The sequence below is a fragment of the Macaca mulatta genome, chromosome 6 (assembly GCF_049350105.2).
Source record: "Macaca mulatta isolate MMU2019108-1 chromosome 6, T2T-MMU8v2.0, whole genome shotgun sequence".
NCBI lineage: Eukaryota > Metazoa > Chordata > Mammalia > Primates > Cercopithecidae > Macaca > Macaca mulatta.
The window spans coordinates 21,058,379-21,074,351 of NC_133411.1; the positions used below are offsets into that span (position 1 = coordinate 21,058,379).

Below are 15,973 nucleotides of genomic sequence, written 5' to 3' on the forward strand. Positions count from 1 at the left end.
GCCACATTTACTGGGGAGAGGCCAGCAGTGTTACTAAACATCCTACAAGGCACAGGGAAGACCCTCACAACAAAGAATTATCCAGTCCAAAATGTCAATAGTGGAAAGATTGAAAAACCTGTTCCTAGGAGAATATGATTCCTTAGATAATTGGTGAAGTTATATTGTGTAGATCAAAAAGATACATACAAATCTTACATTAAAACATGCTTTAGAATGCAGTTTATTTTTGCATCTTTCTGTATTGAGCCATCCAAAATGTCTCAGACTTTGCCGGCACATTATTGCCCACCAACAAGAAATATACAACAACATTACGCTTTTCTCACTGGCAATATAGCGCACTGCAATTACTTCGGCTCCATAATCATTACTTAGCGAGAGATGCAAGAAACAATAATCTGATAAAATCTTGCACACCAAGGAAGTCTCTGGTACTGCCTTTTCTGTATTCTCGTAACATATTTGCAAAGCTATATAGAAAATCTATTATTTGAATGATTTCCTCTTTATTTCCCCAAAACACACAAATGCACACACGGGTACACATACACACACACACACAGACACACACAGCCCAAGATGGACTATAAACTCACCAGGAAGAAAATAGTATTTTTTAAAATCATTTTATCCTGTACGTCAAATGTCTATCTATTTTTCCTTTTCTACCTGATAAACCATTATGCATTATTTAAGATTCTCTGAGGACGTCTTCTGTCATCCACAAGTGGGGCTCCCTGTCCAACTCTATGGTTCCCCTATTTTGGTGCTTATCAGACATCATATTGGAATTTTCTATTTGTAAGTCTGCAGTTTGCTCAAAGGTAGTGGTCTTGTTTTATTAACCATTATATTACTAGCCAGTATCACAGCTCTCAGCACATAAAATGCATTTACTCTCTCTCACTCAAGAAAGAATTGAATAAATATATGGAGAGAGTTTTTTTAATGATTCAAAACTGAATTAATGAGTATATGGTAAAAAAAAAAAAAGTAATTTTATCAGGCACCATATGTTGATAAAAATTTTGTTGTCACCTACTTATGTTATTATTCGTCATTAGTTAGCATTAGAAACCAGTATATTTTAGGTGTTAGTGTTATAAAAAGGATTTTTATTAAAAATTTAGAACCACTTTTTCATTTCATACCAAATAAAGCCACAATATAGTGTTTAGAAGTAAACTTTCAACAACATGTGTGTGTCTATTTCCTTCAGATGTTTTCTGTGCACATACATGCGTATTTTGCAATACATCTGTATTCTCTAACAAAACTGGGCTATCTTAGTATCACAGAAGGGAAGCCTGGATATTCATTAGATAACTAACAGTATCCACCCAAAGGGAATAAGCATGATCCCATATATTTGTAACAACTGCCATATTTCTGTGTATACATATATAGTCCAGTAGGGCTAGCAGAACACTAACTGCTATAGATCAGCAGATACCTTGTGTATCAGAACTATGACACCATCCTCTAATTGTTCCTTGCCTCTGATCTCCCTATAATAGCTTACAATGAAGACTGGCAAACTCATTTTTTTTTTTAAATAAAAGAAAACACTGTAAATATTTTGGGCATTGTGGGCCAGTGATATGACCACCCAGCTCTGCCACTGCAGTGCCAAAACTACCACGGACAATCTTCAAGTAAACGAGTGTAGCTGTGTTTCAGTAAACGCACAAAAACAGGGAGCAGGACAGATTTGTTCCCCCTACCATTGTCTGCAGATCTTTGCCCTATAATATCATCAACTTTTGGTTTCTAAAATCAGAGTTGGTCAGGCACAGTGGCTCACACCTCAAATCCCAGCACTTTGGGAGGCCCAGAAGGGCGGATCATTTTAGACCAAGAGTTCAAGATCATTCTGACCAACATGGCAAGACCCCGCCTCTACTAAAATTACAAACTTTAGCTGGGCCTGGTGGAACATGCCTGTAATCCCAGCTACTTGGGAGGTTGACACTTGAGAATTGCTTGAACGTGGGAGGCAGAGGTTGAAGTGAGCCAAGATCATGCCACTGCACTCCAGCCTGGGTGGTGGAGCGAGACTCTGACTCAAAAAAAAAAAAAAAAAAAAAAAAAATCAGAGTTAGAGTTAATGAAAATATCACCCATTCTTAAGAATACAATGTAAAGTGAATTTTTCCCTCCACTTTCGTATCATGTTCTATGCATTCATGTTACACTATGTATTATATGTTATTATCATGAATTGTATGAATTTGTTTTCCTAGAGTAATGTGTGTATATACACACGCACACAAAAACTTACTGACCAAATATAATTTCCAATATTCAGCTTAAGGTTTCCCATAAAATAACTCAATAGAATCTTGCCTGAAACCACAGTAGTACAGAGAGTTGAAACTTACTCTATCTTGTCCTTTTTCTATACTACTTTCAGATATTAAATTTTTGTCTCTCAACCATACTCATCTCAGTAAGAGAACTTAAGAATATTAACTTTTCACCATTCCCATCTTTCTTCCCAAACCCCAGATGAGGACTTTGACTTGTTCCCGAGTCCTCAACTCAGTCTTTTCTGCAAAAATTACTTTATGCCTCATGATTCTTACATAGATTATGTGGCATCCTTTGACAGTATTTCAAAAATATCCATTCGTATTAACTCAGTGTACACACACACACACACACACACGCACACACACACACCTATTCCAGAGTTCAAAAAGCTGATAACATTTTTCCTCTTTGTAATTTTCCTTGACTTTTAGATCGCTGTTCTGATTTATTTCAACTATTTTTAATTTCAACTATTTTCTCAAATGTTTTTCTAAATTAGGTAGGAGAATAATAGACGTTCCAGATCTTTCTCCAAATATTTATTTTGCCCTAGCTGATGGATCATATTTCTCTGAACAATAGATTTGGGGCTTCGGTGTTTTCTCTGTAGGCTGTAAATGGGACTCAACTCTCTATCAGATTCCTCTATTTCATGTAATAAATGTGAGGGTAGCATCTTCATTTTTATTCATAGCTAATTTTTAAAAATCTGAATGTTTTTAAAATTTTCTCTTTTTTATTAGGCTTTAAAACTTTAACAGGATTTTCAACTATGTTTGATTCTTATTTTATTAAGTCTTCCTGGAACTTGGAAAGTCAACTAAACTTATAAAGTCAGTATATTATTCACTTCAAGAAAAATTATGATTGCTCCTTTCCTCCACTTGCTCTTTATTTTTCTCCAAGAACACATGCTATTCACATGATAGGTCTAATGAATATGTTCTCTACATCTGCTTTCTTTTTCCCACAATATCCACAATTTTATGTTTGTTTCCATGGCTATTAGCTACTTCTTCTAGTCAGTTATGATTTTAGGTACCAGGACAATAATTGAGGTCTAATTAGTTACCATTCATACCTTCAATCCATATATTGATTTTCTTTATTGTTGTTATTTACTTATTTGTTTAAAGCAAAAGGCTTTGGGTTACAGAAATCTGTTTGTGGTGTCTGTAAAAACCCTCCAATGCTCGTATTGACTACTGTTTAGTATACTGTCTTTCTGGGTAATTCCTGCTCTGCCTGTTTTTCTCTCTAGAGTTTTACCACCTGTGGTTATGACAGTTTCCTTTGTGCTCCTGGGGACCCTTACTTGTCTTGGAAATAGTTCACCAGGAGCACTCTCACAGGTGGGAGCCTTCGCCTTCCTAAGGCAGAGGAGATGAGTTTTGTGGGCATCAATTCCTTGATGTGGCAGAGAGAATTCTGTCCTTGAGTTCCCATGCAAACTCTCACTCACCAGAGTTAATCATACTGAAGCCTTTAATTCCCCCTCGACTCTCCTTGGAGATCAACATTCTAGGCCTCTCTTAGGCTCCTGCAGGCTGGTTCCTGTTTTCTGCTGTGGTCCAGAGGGAACGAGTTTGGCAATTGCTTTCTCCCCTGAGACTTCAGCTATGAAGAAGACCTCACTGTGTCTTCCTTACCTGCTCCTACAGTGATGGCAGGAGCTACCTGCCTAGCTCAAGAAGACTAACATATGCTGGAATCGGGAGTTGAGAGGAAAGATGCTGCCATCTTCCACTGAAATACACACACACACACACACACACACACACATACACACACACATATATATATATCAAATTCACAGACTGATTTGATCAGTGACTGACTATAAGAACCTTAATCTAAAACAATACTCATACATATGCAGTAAAATTAAATATATGGAATCTTTACTCAATAAATGTGTTACAAAGCTTAGAGTCTCATAAAGATAGTCAAAAAGTATTATCACAGAAGAACCATTTTAAACTTAAAAAAAAATCATCCCATGAAATGAAAAATAAACAAAAATAAATTCAAATAGCTACACCACAGAAACCAGTGAGTGGTGAAAAAGCCCCAGATCATTAGGGTGACTCAAGCCCTGGATCATGATTACACTGGCTGCAGTGTAGGCTTTGCATTCAGCTGAACCTGGAATAATGCCTACTTGGCTATTTCTAAATATGTGAATTTGCAAAAGTGACTTAAATACTTTATGCCAGTTTGCACGTCTTGAAAATGATTTTCAAAATACTTCACAGGGCTGTCATATATTTTTAAATAAATAAGGCATGTCAATGCTTAGGAATATTTGAAAAGTTTTATTGATTAATGTAGCAACAACTATTAATGGTATTATAATTTGGTCATACACTGAAAGCTTAAAAGACCTGGAGACAAAAATTTCAGACATTCTAGAATCTTCTGCGCAAATAATCAAATTGAATATACTGGTATGTTCTTAACAATATACATATAGAATTCACGTCATAGAAAAGACATATCAAAAAACACGTATTCCACGTGTTTTCAAATGTATGTTTCTTTCCCCTTGAGATCCAACTACTACCTACACTTACATTATTAGAAATCAACTTCAGTGAATATTATAATTGCCAGACCCAATAGTCTTTAACACTTTATGCCTCAAAAAATACTAAAATGTTTTGAAACTTCATATTTATATGAAGTTTATGTATATGTATCCCCTCTAGATACATATACAAGTAAAAATTGGTGTTCTAAAGATGACTTTTTTATTTTTAAAAATATGTTAATTGCATAATAATAAAAATGATTTTTCTTACCCATGTCTGACATTTCAGGCACAGTAACAATGTATGGTCCATCTGTGAATTTTGGAGCATTGTCATTGATGTCTTGCACTTTGATGATAAACTCAGATTCAGGTTCAAGAGGTTTGTTTGTACGTCTGTCAATGGCTTGAGCGTGAAGCACATAGTGGGTCTTCTGCTCTCTGTCTAGGCTTTTTGTTGAGTGGATATCACCCGTGGTATCGTCAATGATAAATATAGTCCCAGCACCCTCTCCAGTAAGGATGTACTTGACAGATCCATCACCTTTGTCAGAATTGGAGTGAAGCTGTGAAATACACATCGAATAATTTAGCATGTATTTATATTCCGACCTCACATTATGTTCTCTGAAAATTCCCTACCTATAATTACTTTGTTTGACTATGACTTTTCTTCCCTTTATAGTGCGCTGTGTGTTACTACTATCATTTACTTTTCTGCAGTATTTTTCTTTTTTTCACTTGGTTAATAAGGATATTGCTATCATGGTTTGTCTAAGAGATCCAGTTATTGAGCTAAGAAAAAAACAATAAACAATATTTATTAAAACAAAAATGGCCCTGTAATTTTACTAAATCCACATTCCACTAACTGCCATAAAGTTGGGAAAATAAATTCCCAGATTATTGTTGACTTCCGTACTTGTGAAAATAATATATTTTGTTTCATTTTGTTTTAATTATTTGACATTGATTTCAACTTTACAACTAGAAAAAAATATATATCGTATGACAAATTGAGGTTCAAATTAATTATTAAAATTTTCACAAAAGAGGCACATATTTAAGTCATAGTCACAATCATGTGTTTAATAATTAGAAAAAAATAAATGAAATCACTTCTAATATGAAGGGCTTTGATGTAGAATATTAAAAAATAGAGTATTCTTGGCCTGGTGTGGTGGCTCACGCCTGTAATCCCAGCACTTTGGGAGGCCGAGGCAGGAGGATCACGAGGTCAGGAGATTGAGACCATCCTGGCTAACACGGTGAAACACTGTCTCTACTAAAAATACAAAAAGTTAGCCAGGTGTGGTGGTGGGCACCTGTAGTCCCAGCTACTCAGGAGGCTGAGGCAGGAGAATGGCGTGAACCTGGGAGGCAGAGTTTGCAGTGAGCTGAGATGGTGCCACTGCACTCCAGCCTGGGTGACAGAGTGAGACTCCGTCTCAAAAATAATAATATTAAATAAATAAATAAATAAAATACTTTTTAGGGGATAGAGTATTTTTTTAGTTAGGGATTATAAAACTTTAACTCAAAATTTAAATAGTAGTTGATATTTAGTTGCTAAATAGGCCCTCATTTTAATTAACTGAAATATAGTAACAAATCTACACTTACTAAAATTAAAATTATCAAATATATTTGAATAGATATTATTAAAGTAACAATAAATTAGAGAAGAGATCTTCAATAAGAAAAATACCTGAAATATTAAGATAATACACTTTGTTGTCATTTAAACTGCATGTAGTTTTTGCAAAAGATTGTGCTATAACACCGAATTCACTTAAATAGTTCCATGAGTGCCAGTGCTATATTTCTAGCTAGAAATAACAGCAGTATTTCCTCAGTTCACAAATATATTTTTAAGGATTGTTTCTCCCAAGAGGTCTGAACAGTTATCCTTTATATTAAACCCTTTTGGTCACATAACCTCAATGACTTACCTTTTTCTCATTTCTGACACGTAGAAACATTGAAAAAACACAACCTTGTTCACATAGCATTTCAGTTTTCTTGCCATAGTAACATGAACATTTTTGAGTTTTAAAGTCTCTGAACTCTCAGAAGACATTTGGAAAAGACAAAATACAGAAAAAGACAACGCAATATGAGAAAAAGACTTTTTCTGGGAAAATTAGGGCAACTGAAACATAAACGATAGTATGGGAATAATTTTGCTTCTTTCTTGAAAACATGTACAAAATTACCAGGGCAAAATTTTGACAGGAATCACAGAGTAAGATTCAACAAATGAAACCATTTAAAAATGTTTATTTAGATCTTGCATAAAAATGAGCAAAAATACACAGCTTTCAAAGATTCACACTTCATTAGTAAACTGGATACTAAAAGAAGAATGCAGAGTGAATTGGGTGATACAATTGTATCCATGTATGAAAATGTGTTTATTTATTTATGTCTCTTAACATATCATTTTAGTTACTAGGAGAAAAGATTCATCTCATGAAGCAGACACCCACAAATTATCAGTAGAGCAACCTATTTCATATTCTCTAACTTCACATCAATCTGTGACCAAAACGGAGCAAAGGAAATCAACAAATTCATTTACCAAATGTTTTTAAAACCTTTTCTAGAATACTTGTCATTGAACTATAAAAGGTGAGATAGTTTGGTAATTATTATGTTGTTATATATAAATTATAAATCTATATTTTGTACTTATAACTATATAAAACATTTCTGCATAATGTGTTATGCCTTTTAAAAATTTCTAAAAGTTTAACAATGATGAAAATTGGCATTCATCTTCAGGATAGGTATATGTGTGTGTGTGTGTGTGTGTATATATATATATATACATGAAAAACATTTTTAGTGAACTTTATTTGATATCACCTAGTCTTTTTATTACTAACAAAATGTAGTAATATAAAATTATACTAAGTGTACAGTTAGGTTCGTATTACAGATACTTAAGTATATTTAAAGAAGAATAGGCTTAAATATATAAGAGAAATAGTAAAGTTCTTAAACTACAGCATCTACTAAAATATATATACTATACACTCTATATAAATTCTAGTAATTCATATATAAAATAAAAATTTCAGTAATTTTAGGGCTATCAGTTTTAAGACTTGAATATGACTCCACATGAGTACCATTATCATAATTCACATATACTTTCTATAATTAATAAAGTTTTTATAATACCTAATAAACAGCATAAATGCTTCTGAAGACATGACTAATTTGAACCTATATTGCAATAAGATCAGTGAATTATAATTCAATAATATTTATATTGTTGGATAACCTTATACCAAATATTATGAAACTTACACCAAAATATCATGAAAATGTATTTAGATTACATTGCTTTCTGAGAATATTTAGCATGAGTTTTTAAATAATGTAGATGATCATTTTATTAATGAAATTTTAGTTTCTTGGCCACCTGGTTAAATCTTGAAATAATCACATCCCCATGTAACACTAATGGGAAACCATTGTAGTAGTTATTTAGTAGATTGACTAATACTTTATATGATTATGATGATAACCACTTGTGAAGTAGCAAAGTGGTTTACTCTCAAGATTCCCTCTCCTCCACCCCATCTATTCTCAAATCTCAGTTCTGTTTATAACATACACTTTGCAACAGGAATGGAGCCTGAAAGAAACCTTGACTATTTTGTCTTGAATTTTTTAATAAATGAGTTTTAACACTCTAGAGAAGTATTTTATTAATTTTTGGAAGCCAAAAAATGATGAATGAATGAAATATGTGAATAGTAAGGGTAGTTGCAGACATAGAAAACTTGAGAAATGGAGAAAAAGCTCTTGAATAGAGATTAGGAATATATAATAATAACCAGATTAGAAATCTGGTTAGGAATATTATGATGATAGAAATATGTCATCTCTGAGTGGGGTCACCAATGAGACATCAAATGAAAGAATTTGAAAAGAGCATGGAAATTAGAAATACTCCATATATACACATGGTAGTGACTCAGTAACCAGTTAAATATAGGTTACAAGCTTAGCTAGTCACTATACTACTTAAGAGAGATGTCCATGATTTTTTTACAGTGAAATAAGAAAAGATATTTGGAAGATAAATTTGATTTCAGTTATATACAGTGGAGTTCTTTTTTTTTTTTTTTTTTTTAATCAGTTTAGTAATACCAAGTAGCAGGGTCTGAATGTAACACCTTATTTATACTTTTAGAGCCATGGGATTTTGCAAACTAGGCTGTATTTTCATGCTGAAAGACAGACATTTTATTGTGCTAAAGCAAGAACAGATAGTCTTTGGGTATCTCATCACATAATAAAGTAGGGTTAATTAACTGCTCTTTAGAGAACAGCCAAGGAATGAGGGGTGAAAAAAAAAAAAAAAAGAAAATGCAGTCACCCTAGTGAAGCAAAAATGCTAGTAATCTCTAGCATTACTTTAATAAACTCACTTTCTTAGCATTAGGTAGTAACCTATGGCACTTAGAAAGTCAATGTGACTCACATGAGTTCACTCTAGAAAACTATTTATTCACCCTGGACTACATTAGGATCAGGACCTGAAAATGTATAGCTTTCACTCTAATGCAAAGTTGCTCAATACAATCATATTCTATCCCTTGGGGAAGAATAACTTTAAAAGGTTAAGAAGATGGTGGTGGAGCCATTCATTTAGAAAGTTGAGTTTAATTAGGACTTTAAGCTATGTTAAAAAGATAGGTCATTGACTTAAAACTGTAATATTTTGGGCTACATAATTTATACACTTGTTTATAAGTAGAAAACATATTTATAATATTTCAGTGGAAGCCAAAAATAAAGGCAGAAATATAGTAATTCCACTATGATTGATCATTATCTCCAAAACTTGCATAAAATTATGTGACACAATGTGAAAGAAATGTGAAAACATAGGGGATACATGTCATTGAGAGGTATTATGTATCCTTCATTCCAGAATGTATTATATTCTTAAAGTATAAGCAAATGAAACAAAAATCAATCGAAATCTTAATAAGTAACTGATGTGAAATAAAACACATTAAGCAGTTACAATCTCATGCTAACTGATAATATATTAGTCTCTGTGAAAAAGGGACCTGCATTAACCATAATTTTTATTTAAACACCAATAAATGTGTAAAAAGTTATGTTAAACAGTTAAATAAAGTTTTATTTTCAAAAATTTAATCCATCAAGGTGGATGGGAGCCAGGACTAGATCGCAGCTATAACTCAGATGGACAGAGCAGGATGTGGAGGCTCGCATCGTGAATTTCGCCCCAGAATGACTGCAGGAATATCTGGAATCCTGAGAGTACCCACAGACCCTCTGAAGGAAGCAGATGGTTCCTGCAGGGCCCCCAAGACAGCCCAAATACTAAGTGCCCACGCTGTGAAAGAGGGAAAGGGAGATCCTCGCCCCTGAATACACACCCCGCTGGGGAAAGTGAAGGTCTGGTTTATGGGAGAAGATTTCTGATCTCACCTGGAACTGTGTGAATTTAGAAAGCCAAGCAAAATACAGAGGTAGAGGAAGCAGTATCCATTCCTGCTTGGACTAAGGGGAGGATGCAAATCCTGCAGGTAGAATCCACGGGCTGGGGAAGCACTAAAGCCCTACTTTCTTTTGCAGCTGGGAAGCGCGTTAGCCAGGAGTAAGTTCTCAGGCCTGCTTGCCCATTGCCTGGAAACAGACTCGGTGCTATTATGGGACCATGGTAGGAGTAAGACCAGCACTTCAGATTACGTGGGAGCTGGGTGAAGCCTGTGACTCCCGGCTCTCCCCCACTTTCTTGACAACCTGCACAACTCGGCAGAGGCAGCCATAATCCTGCTAGGTACATAACTGCATTGACCTGGAAATTTTGCCCTCATCCCCCACAGCAGCGGCAGCAAGACCCGCCCAAGAAAAGTCTGAGCTCAGACACGCCTAGCCCTGCCCCCACCCAGTGGTACTTCCCTACCCATCCTGGTAACTGAAGACAAAGGGCATATACTTTTGGGAGTTGTAGGGCCCCACCCACCATGGGTTCCTCTCCATACTACCACAGCTGGTGCTCTCTGGAAAGCACCATCTCCTGGCAGGAGGCCAACCAGCACACAAAAAAGAGCATTAAAATTCTGTCCTTAATTTAGCTGTAATTACTAGGCCATTTCATCAAGTTTTCTAGATATTTCCAGTTAATATTTTCTCAAATGACTGCATGGCTTTCTGAAGTCTTTCTTAATTTTTTGCTGGATTTGTATCCCTGACTATCTCTCATTTCTCCCACCTAAGCCCTGTCATTTCTATACCTTTATTCAGCCATAGTTCTGGCCTGTATCAATATGTTCTCATGTGTATTCTCAGCTAAAATCCAATTCAATGTAACTGAATGGAAGAAAGAATTAATTGCATCCCCACTATGTATCAAGTGATGTGCTAAGGTGAATCAAACAGGGGCCATTGTCCTCAAGAAGTTTTTAGCTCAGTGAGCAAGAAAGAGTGAGATCCACAGAATAGTTGATATTCCAATAAAGGCATTAAGAGAAACTCACTTTCTCTTCAGGGAAAATTCTCCCAGAAAAAAAGACAATCTCAATCTATAGTCCTGTTTCTTTTTTTTTTTTTTCCCTAAATAAAAAAGCTAAAAGTTATTCAAAAATTATTTGTGTGGGGATTTCTCATCACATTTTTTCTCTTAATTATCCACCTTGTGAATTAAACCATATTATTTGACAGAAACTGATCTAATGTCACTGAACATCTTCTGGTTATTGAATAACATAATTTTATAAAGAGGGAGAAATTTAAAAACACGATGAAGTTAATTCAACACACCAAAAAAAACAAAATGCAAAACTCTGACCTACTGAGTCCTCACTCTGTGAATTCAGGGAATGGGGAGAAGCTGTAGGTTGAGGCAAACTAAGGAAGACAGTTAAGAGTGTCTTTTTAAAGTTTTCCTGTGTTGGAGAATGGGGTTACTCAACCCATGGTTGAGCCCATATAACTCTCCACATTGAAATAAAAATCCTGCAAAGTCTGCTGCTGTGCACAAATTCTTTTCACAGTTAAGTTTATTAAAAATGGAAATTTTATTCAAATTTTTTTATTTTTCATTTTTATTTTTTTTTTGTGAGACGGAGTCTCCCTCTGCCACCCAGGCTGGAGTGCAATGGAGCAATCTTGGCTCACTGCAACATCCGGCTCCCAGGTTCAAGCAATTCTCCTGCCTCAGCCTCCCGAGTAGCTGGGATTACAGGCACCCATCACCATGCCCGGCTAATTTTTATATATTTAGTAGAGACAGGGTTTCACCATGTTGGTCAGGCAGGTCTCAAACTCCTGATCTCAGGTGATCCACCCGCCTCGGTCTCCCAAAGTGCTGGGATCACAGGCGTGAGCCATCATGCCCGGCCCAGAACTTTTCCAATCATAAAGTCCAAAGTATTCATTTTACGAGTCAGAACTCCTATATCTTCTCTTGTGTGTATCAAAGTAAGAAGCTGGAGCTTTCTTACTCTTCTCTCAGTAACCCAAGATTGAAATTTTATGGTTAATATCGATTTTGCTTTCACCATTTCTCCTCACTATAATCTTTCAAAGGTTTTGTGATTCTTTCTTCTTAAAAGTCTCCCCAATTCACCCCTTCTCCCCATCACAGTTACCACTGGGTTCATTCATACATCATACTTTCTTACTTAGATTTTTGTAGTTATCCTGTAAGTGGTCTCATTACCTCTGTTGCTGTTTGTCTCTCCATCCAGTCCATTCACACTGCTTGTCAATGTGTTATTTCAGAAATTTGAGTTTGATCCTTTTCGGCGTAAAATATTTGAGAGTTTCCCCACAGTTTCAGAAGGACTACATCTTGATCTGATGCCTGTCTAGGCTTCTCACTGAATCATTTGGCTCTTCAATCACTCTAAATTTCAGCAAACTAAACTGTATAAGCTGGCTTTAAAAGTGCCAACCCATCCGCATCTAATCCCCTTTAAACTAGATATTTTCTATTTATCTGTCCAGAGTTTAGTGGTTTCCCATCCTCTGTGAAGTTGCTTCTGAACTTCTCATCGTAATAAGCTGCCACTCCATTCTGATGCCAAAGAATGCCTTGTCATTCAATACGTCCATATTGTACTATCTTTTCTATTAAAAGTTTCATCTTTCCAACTTTACTTTCATTGAGGGGAGGAGCCAAATGTTATTCATTTTCATAGCTCCAGTAACCATGCACATTAGATTTTAATAAATATTATCAAATAATAAAATATGATAATTGAAATTTTTATTATTGATTTAAATAAGGCATATCAAATAAGTAAACAACAATTTTAAAATAACAAAAAGGTGTAAAAATATTAAAATAATACCAGGAGAAAACATGGCATAGTGGAAAGGAATAAGGAATTCTAAAGCGGTCAGTCAAGAGATCAATATAAAAAATGTTTTTATTTTAAATCTCAATTTAAACAGACAACTGACTATTAAAAGCAAAAATAATAACATTATAAGCGGGGTTTTATAAGGTAACAAATAATAGGTAGAAAGTAGAAAAAATGGGATAGGTAATTGCTATTATATTGTCATAAAAGCAGAGCATTTGTGAAAAAGGAGGCTTGAAGGGTGAAGTAAAAATTAGTAAAAAATGTCATGAAGGAAATAAGCAAAGGAAATAGCCTAGCAAACATAAACTATCCGATAAGAAGTGGTACAATATTTACTCCAAATAAACTTCAACATATTATTTTATTAATGAATATTATTAGCATTTGAATAAATGCTAAAATTAATAAAGTGATACATAACTGAGAAAGTCATAGAGAAATTAAAACAAAATAGTAAAAGTATTTGAATAAACCAAGATAAAGCAGAAAGAAACACTGGAAAACAAAAACAGAAGGGGCAAAATTAAAATAAAAACAATATTGTAGACATCTACCAAGCCTTATAAATCATTTATATATATATATTTATATATATATTTATATAAAATATATATTTTATATATGTGTGTGTGTATATATATACACAAATGTATTGTATTGTATAAATGTATATATACATTTGTATATGTATATATTGTATAAATGTATATATACAAAATGTATATATATACACACACACACATATATACACACACATATATAAATTATATATAACTGTACGGAGACTTCAGTAGAAATGGTGGAAAAACAACCTCCAAATTATTTCCTCCATTAAAGCAATGAAAATACTGCCAAAAATTATAATAACTAACTTTTTCCAAACTTGGGAAATTGACCAAAGTCTTGCAGCATTCCAGGGATGTACAGAAGAAAAATGTATATAAAAAAGAAAAATGTATATAAGAAAAATGTCTGAATCTTCATATCTTCAAAAATGAACTTTGAGGTATGTTAATTTGCTCTATTCCCATCCCTCCACCTCCACTGCAGCCTTGAAAACCAAGATCCCCAAATCAAGGTCAAAATCAGCAGCCTGGTAGCCACTGGAGGGAGCAGAATTGAGCTGGAGTTCCTTCAGGCTACATGCGCCTAAAATTCTAATTATGTGAACTCTGTGATGATTCCTTGGAAGATCCCACTCTCAAGTTTGTTGTTATTTGATCTGACTCAGAATTTACCTAATGCAAATAGCTTTCACCAAAGAGTTTTTCAAAAACAATCAGAGGAAATTCTTGAAAAGCAAAACTTCCTGAAATGATGAATAACAACACAAACAATAGAATAACAAAATGCTTAAAAGGAAAACTAGGGAATTAGTTTATAAGGAACTTTTAAAAGCTCTGACATATTTCAGAAAATCTAGAAGTCACAGGTGTGTGTATACTTTGCAAATATCTGGAGAAGGAATTAAAGGTTAGAAAAGACATACAAGGAACATAGATCTAACTTCTAGTTAAACTTGAGGTCGTTGCAAGCAGAAATGTATGGCAAAGGAGGAGTTATAAACTTTCCAACTGAGTGTCGAAGGTATACCTCAACATATACAACACTGCCCCACAGTAAATATTAGTATATATATTGGTTCCAGATATTTAAGAATCTCTGTCAAACCATTAACTCACTGATAATTAAGGCAAGCTGAGACTTCCACAAGCAAACACAACCAGAAATAAAGATTTTACAAAACGATTTTAGAAAACTCATTAAACAAACAACAACGAATGCAGCAACAACAAACACCATAGAGAAGGGAGAATCTGATTTCCAGATTTGCCACATTATAATATTTAATATGCCTAGTTCTTAGCAAGACATATTAAAGAAAGGAAAACCTATAACACATACAATGGAATAAAAGTGATTAATAGAAATTAACTGCATATGAGGAAGTCTGAGAATAAGACTTACTAGATAAAGACATCAAAGGGACTACTATAAATTTGTTTAAAGAACTAAAGAAGACAATGTATAAAGAATTAAAGTATAAAGACAATATCATGAAATAGAAAAAATCAATAACAAAATAAAAATTATAAGACACAACTAACATATCTGAAATAGAAAAGCATAATAATGGAAATTGAAAACTTACTAGTGAGGCACAACAACGGATTTAGGAAGACAGAAGAAAGAAACAGCAACATTGATAAGAGGTCAACTGAGATTATTCACCCTAATAAACAGAAAGGAAAAAGAATGATGAAAAAATAAACAGCATAAAAGACACCACTAAACCTAAGAACGTATGGATAATGGGAGTCACAGAAATAGAGGAGAGAGAAAAGGAGACAGAAAGAACATTTGAAGATATAAAGCCCCAAAACTTTCTCTATTTGATAAAAACCACAAATCTACATTCCAGTAGCTCAATGAACCTCAGTAGCATGAACTAAAAGGGATTCATAATGATACACATTGCTATCAAACACCGAGAAAAGAAAACAAAGCCAGAATCCTGAAAGTAGCAAGAGAAAAGAATCTTGTTACAGGCAAGACATTGTCAATAAAATCAACAGCTGATTTCTAATAAGAAACCAGAGAAGCTAGGAGCAAGTTGAATTATATATTCAACATGCTGAAAGAAAAATACTATCAACTAAAAGTTCAATATCTAGCAAACTAGCTGTTAAAAATGATGGAAAAATTACAATGTTCCTAGATAAACAAAATCAGAAATTTTTTTGCTAGTAGATTTGTCCTC

General features: G+C 34.2%; 1 protein-coding gene across 21 annotated transcripts in view; it reads right to left on the reverse strand.

Annotated features, from left to right (window-relative positions):
- Nucleotides 1–15,973, reverse strand: part of CDH18 (cadherin 18) — a 1,124,701-nt gene that overhangs the window by 259,316 nt on the left and 849,412 nt on the right. For all 21 annotated transcript variants that reach the window (XM_078004402.1, XM_015139758.3, XM_028849356.2 and 18 more), the window contains one exon: nt 5,118–5,412. Coding sequence is in view for 19 of the 21 variants with exons in the window: in XM_015139758.3 (XP_014995244.1) it covers nt 5,118–5,412 (295 nt within the window). In the remaining 2 variants the exon portion in view is untranslated. The remainder of the gene's footprint in view (nt 1–5,117; nt 5,413–15,973) is intronic.